At 40.7% G+C, this 17,035-nt stretch overlaps 1 protein-coding gene across 5 annotated transcripts in view; it reads left to right on the top strand.

Moving 5' to 3' along the window:
- Nucleotides 1-17,035, top strand: part of ATG7 (autophagy related 7) — a 249,423-nt gene that overhangs the window by 45,403 nt on the left and 186,985 nt on the right. For all 5 annotated transcript variants that reach the window (XM_058725980.1, XM_058725977.1, XM_058725978.1 and 2 more), the window contains 5 exons: nt 2,466-2,556; nt 3,265-3,409; nt 6,923-7,081; nt 13,704-13,898; nt 15,431-15,634. In XM_058725980.1, coding sequence (XP_058581963.1) covers nt 2,466-2,556; nt 3,265-3,409; nt 6,923-7,081; nt 13,704-13,898; nt 15,431-15,634 — 794 coding nt within the window. The remainder of the gene's footprint in view (nt 1-2,465; nt 2,557-3,264; nt 3,410-6,922; nt 7,082-13,703; nt 13,899-15,430; nt 15,635-17,035) is intronic.

The following is a 17,035-nucleotide window of genomic DNA, read 5'->3' as shown; positions in this document are numbered from 1 at the left end:
ATGCCCCACAGGCCACTAGATGCCTTCCAGACTAACTCACTCACTCAATCTTGCCAGCCACCCTACAGAGGAGGTACTTTTGTTTCCATTTTTATGATAAAGTCATTGGATGATTCTTCCTCCCCATTCCCAATTATCTTGCTGATATGTGGTGAAGCTGGCAAACCCCAGAAACATTGCACATTTCCTTTTGAAAAAGATGTTTTTTGTCATCCAGTAATGCCTCTGCTACATTTTTTTATGCTTGATACTGAGTGTAGATTATGTGATTTAGGAAAGGCAAGTTTTCTTTCTTTTTTCATGTAAATTAATATTATCCCTCTTAGCTACAAATAAAACCTTAAATAAAACTTTGTAAAGAGTTATTCTATAGCATAACATGAACTGAAGGTATTGATATAGTAGTAGTTTATGCTATTTCGAAGACATCCTGTAGTTGCAATGGCACTGGTATGAGAAGTATGGTTTTAAATATCCTCTGTCATCTTTGGCTCCTCGTGGTATGGCCAAGCCCACTGTCCACTGCTGATAGAAAAATTATTCTGGTAGCCGGCAGAAGGAGGCAGCAGACTCTGCAGAGAGTGGGAGATCCTTCATTTCACGTCCTTGATGTTCTCCTCCTGATTGTTCACCTGTGAGAAAACAAGACCTAATTTTCCCCCTAAAACAAAATGTTTTTCTATTTGGGGCATGTCTTATGGATGTGATTTATATAGAGGCAGATAGGATAGATCAAGTATATTTTTTTCATTATTAATAAGCTTAAGGTATATCTAATTTTCTTAGAAATGGCTGTAACATTTTGAGAACAGAGATGTTTTCACTTGAAATGAGATTTTATTTGTACCATGACTTCTTATCTGTAACAGGAGAAAGCTTAGGCCAGGGTTATTAATTGCAGAACTAGACTGTGTGGTTTGAAGTTCTTTTCAAGTTTTTGGCTATATGTTAGGGATGCATTTTTTTTTTTTTTTTGGAAATTAAATGTAAGACTAGTGAGAAAAGCAGACAAAATATGAATTAGTAGCATGTCTGAACTCCTTCCCCAGAAAAAAGAATTTTGAACTCTTAACCTTTTTTAAGAACTCAAATCTATTACATCAGTTCTAATTTTTTGTTATATTAAAAAAACACATGTGTGCATCAGAGTGCCTGAGTTGTAATGGGAAGGGACATTTGTTTTCTGGCTCCTCACTGTGAATGATATGTCCAGCCATACTGGGGCCCAAGTAGCTTTCGAGGATAGTTGGCCCCAAGGTTTTCCCTTCGTCATCCTATCGCAGAAAGGAAAGATTGTGTCAAGGAAATCTACACCTTCTAGGTCCCATAATTATATTGAGCAATACTATTTTTAAAAACTAAGGTCAAAAGTGGAAAAGTTCCCAAGGAAAGGAAAATAGAAGTGTTGACAGCCATCTAAAAGTAGGAGAATGGCCAAAGAACACCAGAATACAAATTAGAAACATAGACTTCTTCCCAGTAGTCCTGTACATTTTTAAGTCCAGGAGTTTCTGTTCCTTCAAAGACTGTTACTTAAGGCAGATACTGGAGGGGACGCTGGCAGGGTAGATTGTGACTGAGTGAATTCCCTGTTACAGAGTAGAGGCTTTCTTGTGAATCTCACGTACTTGGTGAGAAAGGGAGAGTAACAGAGGTCCTAAGATGTGAAGAGGGTAATAGAGTGAATGGCCCCCCCATTAGCAGATTGCCAGCAAGGAAGTCAGGTTACCATTAAGGTAAGAAAGTGAGACTTATAAGAGGATTTTGTAATAATAGAATAGAGCAGCCACAGGATCCTTATCCTCCAGTGCTGCTACACAGCATTGCCTGTAGCACACTTCAAGAACTGGGATTGGAAATTCAGAGGCACCGATTGCAGAGATTAAAAGAAGTTGGTAGAGAAGAGAGAAGTCAGGGAAGGGGAAAGACTGACTAGATAAGGATGAGCTTAAAGGAGAGGGCAGCTTAACAAAGGGACAGGATAGGTGTGTGGAGACAGGGTTGAGAGGTGGAGCAGAGTGCTGTGGTAAGGATGAGGAACGGAAAGGATGCACTGAACGTAGAGGTTCAAATCCTGATGGGAAGCTCAGCAGAAAGTGTGCTGCAGTCATGATGGCTGGTCTTCCGCGGATAAGAGAGCCTTGCACCGGGTTATACCTATCCCAAGTTGGGTTGTCTTTTTTCGAGCAGCTCCCAGGAACTGCAGAAGTTGAGGCGGCTCAGGCCAGAGTCCAGGGCTATTTCAGAAGCCCCTCTGCAGGAAAACCCTGGTCTCTCAGCGAGGGTCCTGGTAGTAGAGGAAGGTGTTGAGCAACTGCTTCAAGTACATGCAAATTCAGGTCCCTGAGCCGCTTTGAGAAAGAAGTGAACTGAAAGCTTCTTAATGTGTGCGCCATCTTGCCACTTGACTTACATGTTTTTATTCGTCCCTCCTTCATTAAACGTACTATTTTATTTGCCTTAAGATTGTCCCAAAGCAGTCGGATGGGAAAAAAACCAGAAAGGCGGCATGGGACCGAGGATGGTGAACCTCAGTGAATGTATGGACCCTAAAAGGTATATTTTGGAAGCTGTTTTCTCCCAAGGGGACCGTTGGTAATGAGGACACACAGCAGGTTCTGTCAGGCCAACCACATCGCTCACATCAGTGCAGGGGGTACCATTCACATTGACAATGAGTGTTACTCCACTCTTTGCTGCCTGACTTGATTTAAGTGTGGTTGTGAGAATTAACCACCTGATGGAGGTCCTGAAGGGCACACAGTTCATCTGGTCTTCTAGACATTATAAATTTTGTTCTTGCTTTGATCTGAGTCTCTCAAACCTAGTTAGTTACAGATACCTGCTACCTTGTAGTCCTTATTCGTGGCCTTTTAATTTCATCCTATTAGCCTACATTGAAGGACGTTATAAGAAATATTTCATAGAAATTAGTGTTGTATTTAAGGGATAAAAGTGCACCCTTTTTTGAGGGGCCAGTGACTCCTCTAAGTGGTCATGCTTCCATTTTCACTTTGGCTGCTAGGGACTCGGTATCAGATTTGTGGCCTGTCGGTAGCAGTTACGGAGATCCACACGGGCACACGTGCTGTGCTGTTTCTCCTCGCTGTTTCCCTCAAGCTTCATCTTATTTTCCCTGTGATCTCATTTTGCTTAGTTAGGATTTGGTCCTCATTTTCTTATTCAGGTGCTTTCTATCTTTTTAAGACAAGATTGGGGCATAAATGAGTGACTGAATGGATAAATAATTCTGTCGTTTTCTAGGTTAGCTGAGTCATCAGTGGATTTAAATCTCAAATTGATGTGTTGGAGATTGGTCCCTACTCTGGACTTAGACAAGGTTGTGTCTGTCAAGTGTCTGCTGCTTGGAGCTGGCACCTTGGGTTGTAATGTCGCTAGGACACTGATGGTAAGTTTGTGGGGGCCAAATGGTACCTCTGAAGCCGTGGCTTCTCCTCTTATCTTAATATACCAGATTGCTTTCCTCCTCCCAGAGTTACCTACTCCTCTTTCCCTCCCATCCTTCCTTCTTCCCTCCCTCTTTCCCTTTCTTTTTTCTTTTGTCAGTTATCTTTTTAATTATAAAAGGAACTCATACTTTTATCACAAAGTAGAAACAGAAGGTCTTTCTCTACCTTCCTCTCGTCCCACTTTCCAGAATTCAGCAGACTTCCTAGATTAGTACACAGTATGTCCTTCCCTGACGTTTTCATAGGCACTTGCAAATAAAGAGAGGGACATTTGTCACCTTTGCTGTCATTTATTTATATTTGCAAAAATTGGATCATAGCATACTGTCTATAACAGGTTTTTATTCTTAACTCAATAGAAAAATAATTGTGGCTCTCTATATGTTCTATATTTGGTATATGTAGTATTTTGTTGTATGACTCTGCCCTCACTTTATTTCGATTTCAGCATATTTTTTTGAGATACTGTTGAAATGAACATTTTTAGATCTTTACATATCTATGGGATTATTTGTTTAGGCAGAAATCCCTATAAGTAGAATTATTATGTTAGGATGTATTGTGTGTATGCTATATGTATATGTGTGTATACTGTGTATATATATATGTATAGTATATACACACATACATACATACATATATATACTATACACAATATATACTATATATACTATTATATATATATATTATATACTATATACTATATATACTATATATATATACAATATATAATACGTATATATGGGTTTTTTTCAAACTAAATCACCTTCCCAAAACATTTTATGAGCCTGTACTTTTAGAAACATATATGACTTTTTAAGTTGCTTTTCTTTTACTAGTGAGGGTGAGTCTTTAGTTTTGTTTCCTTTGTGAATTTTATTCTATTCATGTGATTTTATAATTAATTGACACAAAATACATATGGTATTCTCTTAGCATCTTTTTTTTTTTTTTTTTTTTTTAACGTTTATTGATTTTTGAGACAGAGACAGAGCATGAACGGGGGAGGGGCAGAGAGAGAGAGGGAGACACAGAACCGGAAGCAGGCTCCAGGCTCTGGGCCATCAGCCCAGAGCCCGACGCGGGGCTCGAACTCACGGACCGCGAGATCGTGACCTGAGCTGAAGTCGGACGCTTAACCGACTGAGCCACCCAGGCGCCCCTCTTAGCATCTTTTAAAACTCTCTTTATCTTTTTAAAAATCTTTCCTCATTCCTAATGTTGCATGTGTATGTTTTCTCTTTTTTTCTCTTATTCAGACTTGCCAGGGAGCCTTGTCTACTGTATCAGTCTTTTTGGAGGGCTAAGTCCTTGATTTATTTTTTAGTTCTATAGTTTTTGTTTTTGTTTTGTATTGCTTTCAGATTCATTAACATCTATTTTTATCTTCATTAGTATCTTCCTCTCTTTGTGGAATTTATTTTATTATTCTTTTTCTGGCTTCCATAATTAGGTGCTTAGGTTTTCTTAATATTTTTAAAAATGATAAAGTCAGTAGAGACCCACTGTAGAAAACTTGTAAAGTATAAAAGTTACGAAGCAGGAAAAGAAGATACCCATTTTCCTACCACTTTTTCACTTATTTCCTTTCAATATTTGTTAAATACATATTTAAAATTTTTATTTGATTTATAATAATGCTCCTTGCTAATTTATCTGTTACCCTTGTAAACACTTTCTCATGTCATTAGAAATGATGCTTATAAAGCATTTTTAATGACTAGAATATGCCTTCTTCTATGATGAATATAATGTACTGAGACACTCCCCTAATGGTAGGCATTAATATGTTTCCAATATTTTACAACTATAAATTATGTTGTGGAGCATTTTTGTTCATATTTCAGATTACTTCCTAGGATAGATTGCTGTAAGTATTTTCTTAGGATATATTGCTACAAGTAGGTTGAAAGATATGAACATTTGAAAGATTCTAGATACATATTGCCAAATTGCTTTCCAGAAAAATTAGATCAGTTTACATTCTCAACCCGTGCAATAGTTTTTTTCATCTCCACATCCTCACCAGCACTGAGTATTATCATTTTCTTCAATGAGTATTATCGTTTCCTTTAATCTTTACAGATTAGCCATTTAAACCGTGTAGCATCCCAGGAAGCCAAAAGTTAAGTGCAAACCCGCACTCACATGTGGCTAACCCATAGTATGTTTGTAATTTATTTGGCTTTCTTCCCACTGCCCAGTATGTTCCCAGACTGCCTTCCTTGCAGTCCTCTCAGCATTGCTTTAAGGAATGTAAAAACACTTGAGAAGTAAATGTCCTCAAACCAAGCACAAGTGACTTTTGGGTTGTTCTTGTCTTTATTCCACCTCCACAGTAGGTTGCTTAGCTGATGAAAGTCACTTACAAAACTGGGTGAGTAGATCTGAGTTTACCAGTGGGCTTTCAAAACCGATAATGTAAAAACTATGCTTTTGAAAGGATAGATTCTGGCCTTTCATTCTCAACCCTGAAAATGAATCTTGGGTACTAGTTGACTGTCCCCTGGGAACCGTCAGTTTAATTGAGTTTCAGAGTCCCTAATGGAAGGCTATTGAAATAAGAGAGAGAGCAGAATTAGCTTTGTAGCCAATCATGGCAGGGGCTTCTCTTCGATCACTGTGCCTATTTATGATATGCTGAAATGCACACACTACACCCCACCCTCCAGAAAGCAGTCATCTCTATTTGGTTGCAACTCTCAGGATCTCAACCCTTCCCACCATTAACCAGATCTATGACCTTCAGTGATTTCTGGGCTACACTTTGCATATCTGTGAAACAAAACAGTTGGACTAAGGATGTTAGAGATGCCATCTCAGTTTAAAATTGTGTGGTTCTATAATACTTTAAAGGAATTATAATTAAAGTGTATGAAATCATGCAAACTATTTGAGAGAATATAGAATTGTCCCCTGTATTACCGAATATTAACAAGCCCTTTATGTCTTCAGTAGTACAAAATCTTCTGCGATGTTATACAACAGAAAATAACTTGTAAGTCATTTTTCTGAGGCATTAATTCAGGCTTTAAGTGAGTTTTAATGTGAGCTGTTATTTATATTTAATTACTCATTAAGGGAAAGCAAGGACATTTGGGGGCTTATCGCTAATTCTTTTAAGACAGCAACATAGACAATTCTCATGGGACTCACCTCCAACTCTTTCTCTGGTGCCACTGTCAAAAATAATGACTTATTAGACCCACTCTGACATTTCTTAGATTCATTACTGCAGGAAACTAGGCACCGGGTGTATAATTATTTTTGTCTTTTAAAGGAAGCTGGCCTTCTGTTAATCAAAAACTGAATTTGCACAATTCAGTTTCTAAAGTTTCCTGTATTTTGAGATTCCCAAGGTATTGCAAAACTAAACCTCTTTATAAGTTGCAAGAGAGACACCCTGTGAAATGTTCATCAGAAACACACCATGATCTCTTGTTTCCATGCAGGGTTGGGGTGTCAGACACATCACATTTGTGGACAATGCCAACATCTCCTACTCCAATCCTGTGAGGCAGCCTCTCTATGAATTTGAAGATTGCCTAGCAGGTGGTAAGCCCAAGGCCCTGGCTGCAGCAGAGCGGCTCCAGAAAATATTCCCTGGAGTGGTATGTTGATGCTATTCAGGAATGTTGGAGGTTTTCTCCTGTAGCTTTCCGTGCTTAATTTTGGGGAATGAGGGCCTGTGGTATTGGTAAAAGAGAGTCAGATGTTTGTCACTTACTACCTGGGCCTTCATCATATGGCTAAGCCTCTCCTTATCTCAGAGATGGGGATTAAAAAACAAAACAAAACTCGTGTTTATTATTGTGAAAATAAAATGAAGAGTGAGAAAATGTTTTTGTGAGTGGCAAAGTATTACCTGAGTTTAAGTTGAGGAATTTGGGAGTATGCGTATATTTATATCCAGCTTTGTTTGAAAGGGATTTATTTATTTTTTATTTTTTTTTAATGTTTATTTATTTTTGAGAGACAGAGCATGAGTGGGGGAGGGATAGAGAAAGAGAGGGAGACACAGAATCCGAAGCAGGCTCCAGGCGCTGAGCTGTCAGCACAGAGCCCGACGTGGGGCTCGAACTGTGAGATCATGACCTGAGCTGAAGTCGGATATTTAACCAACCGAGCCACTCAGGCGCCCCGAAAGGGATTTATGATAGCTCAGATACAGGATGTTATTTTTCCTTCATCACCAAAATACTCAATAGTTACTGAATACAGGTTTATGAAGTTAAATTGGATGTAAGTCCACACAGAAGGATGATGTGGCTACCTGAGCTGCTTGTATTTGAATCAGACTGTTCCCTTTAAAAACATACTAGATAATAAGAGACAAGTCATTTAGCTCATTTGATTCAAAATCTGGCAAGATTTTTTTTTTTTTTTTTGAGGTCATCCACAAAAGAGAATCTGCAACTTGCACACTTAATCAGTTGGTCTGACAGAAGTTAGATTAGATATCTCCGAAGCATCTGCGACCACTTAGTGCCACAAGAGGCTCTCGGCCTCAGCTAAAAGATAGCCCACTTTCTCAAAGTTTTTCTGTGTAATCACTCAGTATTATATTCATTTATTTCAGAATCTTTTGCTTGAAAAGAAGCAACATTGATGGTTTTGTTCATTTCACCAGCAATCTTGAGGAGCATGGTTTATTGGGTTTAATTCAACACTAATGATTAAGCGCCCACTGTGTATCCAGTTAAGTGCTAGAGGCCAAAAAGAAAAATGTTACAACCCTGTCAATTGAGGAGGCGTATTAGTTAGCTTTCTGCCACATTATTGCATATCACACAGTCCTAACCTCTCCCTGCCTTGTTATTATAAGCATTTATCTCAGGCTCCCAGGTCTGCAGATTGACTGTAGCTTAGCTGCTGGGCTAGGCTGGACTCCAGGCTTTAAGTCAGGTTCCAATTTGCTCTGTAAGTCATTGTTTTAAAATCTGGGCTTACAGAGCAACAGTCTGGGTCATGCTCTTCTTCTGGTAGAAGGTGGGAGTGTAAAAGGATTGGTGAAAACTTATTATACCTCTAAAACCTCAGCTCACCAGTGACACAGTGTAGCATCTTCCATTTATATGCCCAAGCCAGTCACAGGGCCAAGCGCAAAGTCAGTGGGGTTTGTCAGAATACTCTGCCTTTCTAGTGGGAGGTCCTGCAAAGTCATCTGGCAAAGGGCAAAGACATTCTATTAGTGGGAGGCAGTGCATAGTTGGGAAGAATAATCCAGTCTGTCACTGGAGAGTGTTATGAGCTCCCCTCAGGGCTGAAACAGACCTGGCTTTGAATCTGAATTCAGCTACTTTCTAGTTGCCTGAAATTTTTCCTTGCCCAAATGGTCTGTGACCCAATGCAGTCCCCCCTATTTATTTGTACAGCTGTTCTGTTACTTATTAAATATTTCAGGCCTTCCGTATGCTAGGGACTGGGGCACAAGCAGGAAAAGTTCTCTCTCCTCTCCGTGGAGCTTCTATAGTCCAGAGGGGTACATGGTCCCTAACACCTAATTTTGTAAACAGTTGTAATTGTTAAGTGCATGAAAAAGGAGTTCGGTTTCTGTGAGGGCGTTTACCAGGCAGCCTGACCTAAGCTAGACTCCCTTGAGGAAGCTAAGTCCTGAAGGATGAGTGAGTGGGAGTCAGCTAGATGAAGGGTGGCAGAGCTGTCTGCAAACGCCTGAGGCAGGAGACAGCATGGTGTTTCTGTGGAACTGAAGGAAAACCAGGAAGGGAAGCACTGACGTCAAGGAAGACAGAGAAGGGGCTAGGGCAGAAGCAAAGGCCGGGTCACGCTGGGCCTTTGAGATCAAGTTCACCTTTTCTTGAAACCATCAGCTTACCAGGGTCGAACCTCCTCTTCAGCACTTACATTGTGCTACTGTGTTTTCCCTACTGGGTTATTCAGTCCTGGAGGCCAGGAGCCAGGGTTTTTATACTTTCATCCTTCCTGCCTTGTAAGCAATAATAGATAATGTACAGAACCCATTAAAGTACTAGTGTAATCCATCCATTTCCTGCAAAGTACTTGTGAAACTATTTCACCTGCCAATTACCCAGACTTACGGCATTTTCTTTGTATGTTCAGTTTGGTGTAGTTTTTTCATTCAGCAGATACTTACTCATCCCCTTACACCAGGCCACAGACACAGGCTAGTCCTAAGTGAACAAGATGTGAAAAGAACTGCTCTGCTACAAATACCCTGTCTAATCCCGGGGTTGAATTAATTGAGTCGGAAACAAAGTAACCTTTAAAAAATCAAATAAATATTTGAAATTACCTTTTTTTTTTTTTTTTTTTTTTTTTTTTTTTTTAAATACAAGGCAATGTAGGATTGTGGAACCACACCAGAGGTTTTAAAACCCAACTCTGGACATCTGTTTACAACCCTGATGAGTAAATGGTATTGGACCAGCTCTTCTATCATAAACAATTACACAGCTGGGTAAAATATATAAAATGACTCTCTCCAGGCAGTGGAGTAGTGAAAGGCCATGGTCCTAGACAGAAGGGAAAGAAGGAATGTTTGTCCCAGCCCATTGCGTGGAGGTACTTTCTGGCCTTTGCTAGAGCCCATGAGGAGCCCAAGGAGATATTCTTGGGTTTGATGAGCTGAGGAAACTGAGATCTGAGTTCAGAGCAGCTAAGGGGGCTGAAACATGCAGGACAGAGTATCAGACATGCAGGAGCTGAGCAGAGGAGGGGTCTGGATAGCATCTTGAGCCTTTGACCAGCTCAAGTCACATGTGTTCAGGGCATGACTCTGTAAAGCCGGGCAAAAAAGCACTACCATCTATTGTGAGTGGAATGGAGACTTCAGAGCTACCCCAAGGCCATGAGACATTGGAGACTCACCTATCCAGAGTGGAGCTCCCTCATTGAACACCCTGAGCCCTTAGGTGACACCCCAGTAAGGTCAGAACTACACATAAAAGCTAAACCACAGAGCTTCCAGCAGAAAGCAGCATAGTGTTCTCGTGATAAACAGATTATCTAGGACCCAGGAAATACTGACCATAAGTGGAAAAATGGGTAGCTTGGATCTCATCAAAACCTAAAATTTTCAGGGGCACATGCATGGCTCAGTTGGTTAAGCATCTAACTCTTGATTTTGGTTCAGGTCATGATCTCACAGTTTATGCGATCAAGCCCTGAGTTGGGCTCTGTTCTGTGAGATACTTAGGATTCTCTGTCTCCCTCTTCTTTGCCTCTCTCTCTCTCATTCTGTCTCTTTCCCTCTCTCTCAAAATAAACATAAAACACACACAAACACACACACACACAACCTAAAACATCTGCTTCTCAAAAGGTGCCATTAACAGAATGAAAAAGGTGGCCAAAACCCTACAGGGTAGGTCTATTTGGCGAGAAGCTGTTCCCCAGAATCCATAAACAACCCCTACCACTCGGTAATAAAAGGACAGACAAGTCTTTTTTTAAGGGGGACAGATTGTGGAGGTACTGATTTCATAGTGAAGATCTATAAATGGCCAGGGCACACATAAAAACGCTCAACTTTTGTAGTCTCAGGAAAATATGAGTTAACACCATGGAGATCTATCACTATCCTCACTGCAGTGGGTCAAGTTAAAAAGACTGACAGGGGGGCACCTGGGTGGCTCAGTTGGTTGAGCGTCTGACTTCGGCTCAGGTCATGATCTCACAGTTTGTGAGTTCAAGCCCCGCATCGGTCTCTGTGCTGACAGCTCGGAGCCTGGAGCCTGCCTAGGTTTCTGTGTGTCCCGTTCTCTCTGCCCCTCCCCCACTCACACTCTGTGTCTCTCTCAAAAATAAACATTAAAAAAAAAAAAAAAAAAAAGACTGACAAGGCTGAATGTTGTCAGGCTGTGGAGCAACCAGAACTCTGCTACTAAAACAACCACTTTGTAAATCAGCTCAACAGGTTCTCATGAAACTACACCTACCTAATTACCCAGAAATCCCACTCGTGGATGTTTACCTAAAAGAAACGAAAACGTATATACCCTAAAACACTTATGGAAGAATGTCCATAGCAGCTTTGTTCCTAATGGCCAAAATTTAGAAATAACCCAAATAGCTGTCAGTGAGAGATTGAATAAACAAATCGAGGTATTTTCACAATGCAAAAAGGAGCATGCTCTTGGTACTTAACAATATGGGCAAACCTCAGAAGCATTATGCTGAGCAAAAGAAGCCAAACACCAACAGATGTATACCATAGGATATCATTTATATGAGGTTCTAGAATAGGCAAAAACTAATCTAGGGTTTAAAAGGTGGTTGCATCAGTGGTTGTCCCAGTGGCGGTGAGGAGTAGTGGGGATTGACTGGGAAGGGGCACACGAGCATATTCTGGGGTGATGAAAATGTCCTGTGTCTTAAGGTATATACAGTGGTTCACCTGCAGTTTGTTGAAACACAGCCAACTGTACACTTAAAATCTATGTATTACACTCTTCTGTAAACTATACTTCACCCTGACTACACATATGAATCATGGGGGTAGTTTGAGAAAATATTGATGGCAGGGTCCCCTCCCAGAAATTCCAGTTGAGATAGTCTGGGGAGAAGCCTGGGCATCAGGAATTTTCAAAACTCTTTGGGTGGTTCTAATGCACAGCCAAGGTTGAAAACTACTATGTTGAAACTTGCCAAATTCTGGCCTCAGGCGTGTGGACCAAATGGTGGGCTGAGAGCCAGTCCTACAGAGGCTTGCTGGCTGCAATTTTAGCAAGCAGAGAACGATTTAGGTTAGTAAAGTGGGTATGGATCTGTATTACTGAAAAGGTCAGAATTGGCGTTGATTAATTATGCTTTGGTGTCACTATTGTACCTAAATAATACCAAGATCAAGCTACCATCTTCTCAAATGCTTTGTCAATTGTAATACAACAGTAAGGTATTAACATTACTGTGGTCTTTGCTTATTGTTTACCACAGTATTGAGTATATACATGATACTTAATGAGTGAATTCCTCAATGAGGTCCAGATAGTTGTCTTTGTAATGTTTTCATTGCCAAATTGGACTTGTTTTGAACGCTCTTTCTGAAGTCCTTTCTGCTTGGTGTCTTTTCCTGCTTTGCTTGCAACATTTTTTTTTCTTTCATTCTTTTAAATATCGTTGCCTTTGCTACCACTGTCACTTTCTTGAATTCCAGAGATTAGGTTCAAAGTTTAAGATAAGGAGAAAATAGCTACAATCCACAAAATAGAATTTTCCTTTGTAAAAGGACCTACTTATTCTGCCCCCTGAGCTGTTTTTCTAGTAGGTGACGGGTTTTGGCAAATGAACGAGAAAGTTGATGTTTTCACACTCCTCCTTGTGGCCAGCACTATGCAGGGGATTAAGGGTGTATGTAGTTTGTGACTCTACAACACTTTCTTTTCTGTGGACAGTTAATGTCCCTGACTTCACTGACACCCATATGTGACTCACTGTTAATCTGCCAAGACACTGTGGGGCCAGCAGGGGACAAATAGTACATTACAGAGCTGTTCTAAAGCCCCTGAGGAGAACCCAGGCCACCAGGTAACTTCTATGGACAAGGAATGAAGCTTCACTTCAGTACCACACTCTGCTACAGCTCAGCCCCTGTCCCTTTCCCTCTCAAACAAATATCTGCACACTCCTAAGTAGATTTTCTGATTGTAAGTTAGCAAGTACAGTTTTTAGTTTAGAGAGGTTTTTTTAAAAATGCATATACCCCTAAGAAGATTAAGACAGTCAGTCATACTAATCTTACATAAATTTATTAAATCAAATGTTTTCTGTTATAATATCCTATTTGGAGATGTTATGCACTAAGAAAATCAGTGGGGTGGGGGGCAATTTGGGAAGAAGTAGGGAGAAACAACTCAGCTAGACAGAGGGGACTTGGGCAGACACAGGGCATTTTGATAGAGGTTCTTGGCCTCAGATTATAGGAAAAAGTCAAAGGCACCATTTTCTTCAGTGTCCCCCTTGGCTCAGATGGACATGCCTCCCTCCTTTGGAACTAGGATCCGTATGTCTCTACTTGCTGCTATATATATCCAGGCTCAGGGACCTGGGGATGACAGGATAAGATAGTCTAGGATGTAGAGGTGAAGAAGGTCAGGGCACGGGTAGCAAAAGGAACAAGCAGCATGATCGTGCACAGAGAAATTTCTGGTTGCAACTGACCACACTTACATGTTCGTAGCTATGGGGAGACACAGGTTCTAAGATACCACCTGTGTTTGCTTCAGACATCCGTATATCTGGGTTTTTCCCTAGAATGCCAGAGGGTTCAACATGAGCATCCCCATGCCTGGACACCCAGTGAACTTCTCCAGCGTCACCTTGGAGCAGGCCCGCAAAGACGTGGAGCACCTGGAGCAGCTCATCGAAAGCCATGATGTCGTGTTCCTGTTGATGGACACCAGAGAGAGCCGCTGGCTCCCTGCCGTCATTGCTGCGAGCAAAAGAAAGGTAGAGTGTGTGGATCCTGGGCTCTTGTTTCTGGTTGTGACTTAATGTACCATCACCCTGGAGGGAGAGGTGTCCTCTGTCTGCCTTCCTTCCAGAAGAGAGATGTGCTGTGTGTGACCCAGTGACATGGTGCCAAAGGGCTTCCGCTGGTACGTACTGTCTTTGCCTCACGCATCACTGTCCAGTATAATAGTTATTCTTTACTATTTAATTTTCATAGGAACCTTTTGAGACACTGTATCTCAAAGGGATATTCTACTTACATTAAAACGTAAGCTCCAAGGGGCACCTGGGTGGCTCACTTTATTGGGCATTCAACTTTGGCTCAGGTCATGATGATCTCCTGGCTCAAGAGTTTGAGCCCTTCATCAGCTCAGAGCCTGGAGCCTGCTTCAGATTCTGTGTCTCCTTCTCTCTCTCTGCCCCTCCCCTGCTCATGCTTTGTCTCTCTCTCTCTCTCAAAAACAAATAAACATTTAAAAAAAATCTTTTTTTAAACATAAGCTCCAAGAGGACAAAGACGCTCTTATTTACTCTTTGGTCAGTGACACATTCAAGGGCCAACAGTAGTGAATGGTTAAATAAATCCTAGTACATAAATGTGATGGAATAATACGCAGCCATGCACAACGTGTTTTCAAAAACTTTAATAACATGGAACATACCACATTATGTTAAATAAGCAAGATATGATATTGTATATATTTAATATAAATTGTTTATATAAACACATAAACATTGTATCTGTTTGGGCGAGGACGTCGGGAGGGGAGGCAAGAAGGGAGAAAGGAAGGGAGGGAAAGAGAGATCGGGAGAAAACAATGGGAAGAAATACCCCAAATTATTAGTAATAAGTGTTTGAGCCATGAGATTGTGATTTTTTTTTCTGTTACAGTTTTTCTTTATTTTCCAACTTTCTTTATAACCAGAAATTTCACAGAATAAGTTATAAGTAAGAGAAGTTCTTCTAGTACAAATGAGAAAACAAACGTCCTTAAAAATCTGTGTGAAGTTCTTCTATTACAAATGAGAAAACAGTCGTCCTTAAAAATCTGCATAGTGTGTGAATCATATCTCAGTGAAGCTGTTATAAAAAAAGAAAATCTATGTAGGCGTGTCAGATGATAGCATATGGTGGAAAGAATGAGGTTGAGAACTCTCTAGACTTGGTTTGATGCATTTACCTCTTACCAGCTAAGTGACCTTGGGCATGTTAGTGAGCTGACTGCTCTGACTTTCAGGATCCTCATCTGTAATTGGAAATGTGTGCTGGGAGTTTTAAATGAAACCAAATGAGATAATTATTGTTAATTACTGGTCAAGGGTTTGTGTGTGTGTGTGTGTGTGTGTGTGCACTTAATAAATCCTCAGTATTGGGTAGCTTTTACTAGTATTGGCTTCCAAGACTCTAATTATACTCATACGCAATTACTTATAAAATAAATTCTGAAAGTTGACCAAGTATGAAATTAGCCACGGCTTAAAATATAAGTGTCTCTTAACTCTAGACTTTTATTCCTTGAAATCCACAGCTTGTCATCAATGCTGCCTTGGGGTTTGACACATTTGTTGTCATGAGACATGGCTTGAAGAAACCTAAGCAGCAAGGAGCTGGGGACTTGTGTCCTGGCCACCTTGTGGCACCTGCCGACCTCCTGGGCTCATCGCTTTTTGCCAACATACCCGGCTACAAACTTGGCTGCTATTTCTGCAATGATGTGGTGGCCCCAGGAGATGTAAGTGGATTTCTCTGTGCTTCCAAATATTTCCTACAACTGTCTTGTCCACTGGGGCAAAGAGGCCCGACTGTCTTTTATGACTATTTAAATATTGTCTTTTAACAAAGAGAAGAATTCTCCAATTTGGGGGGTGACATTATCCCACCATAACCCTTGATTGGCGTCGTCAGCTGTGCACAGCTGTTCCTTGTTCACTAATATAAACGTAGTGACCAACCACTTTTGTAGAAAGCCCAGCAGGGAAACTGCAGGATAGACTGGTCCCTGGAAGCACTCTCTCCTTTGAAGAGAGCATTAAGTAAGGGGTCTGAAGACTTGGACACTGCCTCATGGGGTGATTCCAAATAAGGCTCTTACGCTTTCTTTGCTTCTGCAGAATCGGGCTGGGCCCCTTATAAGGTTGTTAGATTTAGCAAGTGAAAATATATGGGCTTCCCAGTTAACTTGGAATCTCAGGTAAACAATATTTTAGTATAAATTTGTCCCATGCAATATTCAAGACCTGCTCATACTAAAAAAATATTTCTTGTCTATCTAAAGTTCAAATTTATCTGGGCATCTTGTGTTTTATCTGCCAACCCCAGTAAGGGAGGGAAGAATACTTTCCCTGACTACTCATAGTGCAAGGTGGGTCAAAAGTGAAAGTGCTCTGAACAGTAAGCAGTACACTGTTCACATGTAAGATTCTGCCTATAGTGTTAGTGCCTCCACACAAGGCACAGTCTGTAGGAATGGTCTCTTACCAGAACAGATCATCATGCACAGTGAAGGAAAGCATAGGTGTCTCTCTACCCTCCTCTTCATTTTCCCCTTCTTTTAAAACTTGTTCCTGAATAACTCCTACCTCTTTTGTATGACTGGTTTTTATGGCCTCCCAGTATAAAGAAAAAAAGATAAATATTCTCCATGTGAAGAAGGCTGACTTTATGATCTTCATCAGTGGTATTATACAGCTGGTCCCATTATTTCCTCATTATCAACAAGTAGGATTGTGGGTCGAGTAAAGTTGTATCTGTTCATAAGGTGAAAATTTCAGATTCAAAATTATCCCTAACAACCTCTTAATTTGCCTAAAGGTGGAAGATCAGAATTTCTTTAGTTGCAACTAAAGACGATTTGTGTTTGAAGCCCTGTCATAGCAAAACTACTTGTATTTCAGCCCAGGGGTCACATTCAGGGGGACACAATGCCCACACTGTGAGAGGCACATAGGAACTGAGGACTGGAGGAAAGGCACGTTATTTATTGTCCTGCCTCACAGGCACTCTGAGGCATTGGCTCAGTTAGAGTGGCAGGGCAGAATCATTTGTGCTATTCAAATGATTATTCCTCTCCATGTCTCTGTTCCTCAGCTATCAAGCACAGAGGATTGAATTTGAATCAGTTAAAAGAGCATAT

The sequence above is a fragment of the Neofelis nebulosa genome, chromosome 4 (genome assembly GCF_028018385.1).
Source record: "Neofelis nebulosa isolate mNeoNeb1 chromosome 4, mNeoNeb1.pri, whole genome shotgun sequence".
In the NCBI taxonomy this organism is placed as follows: Eukaryota; Metazoa; Chordata; class Mammalia; order Carnivora; family Felidae; genus Neofelis; species Neofelis nebulosa.
The sequence above is the reverse complement of the archived record's forward strand: the minus strand, read 5'-3'. Positions and strand labels throughout refer to the sequence as shown.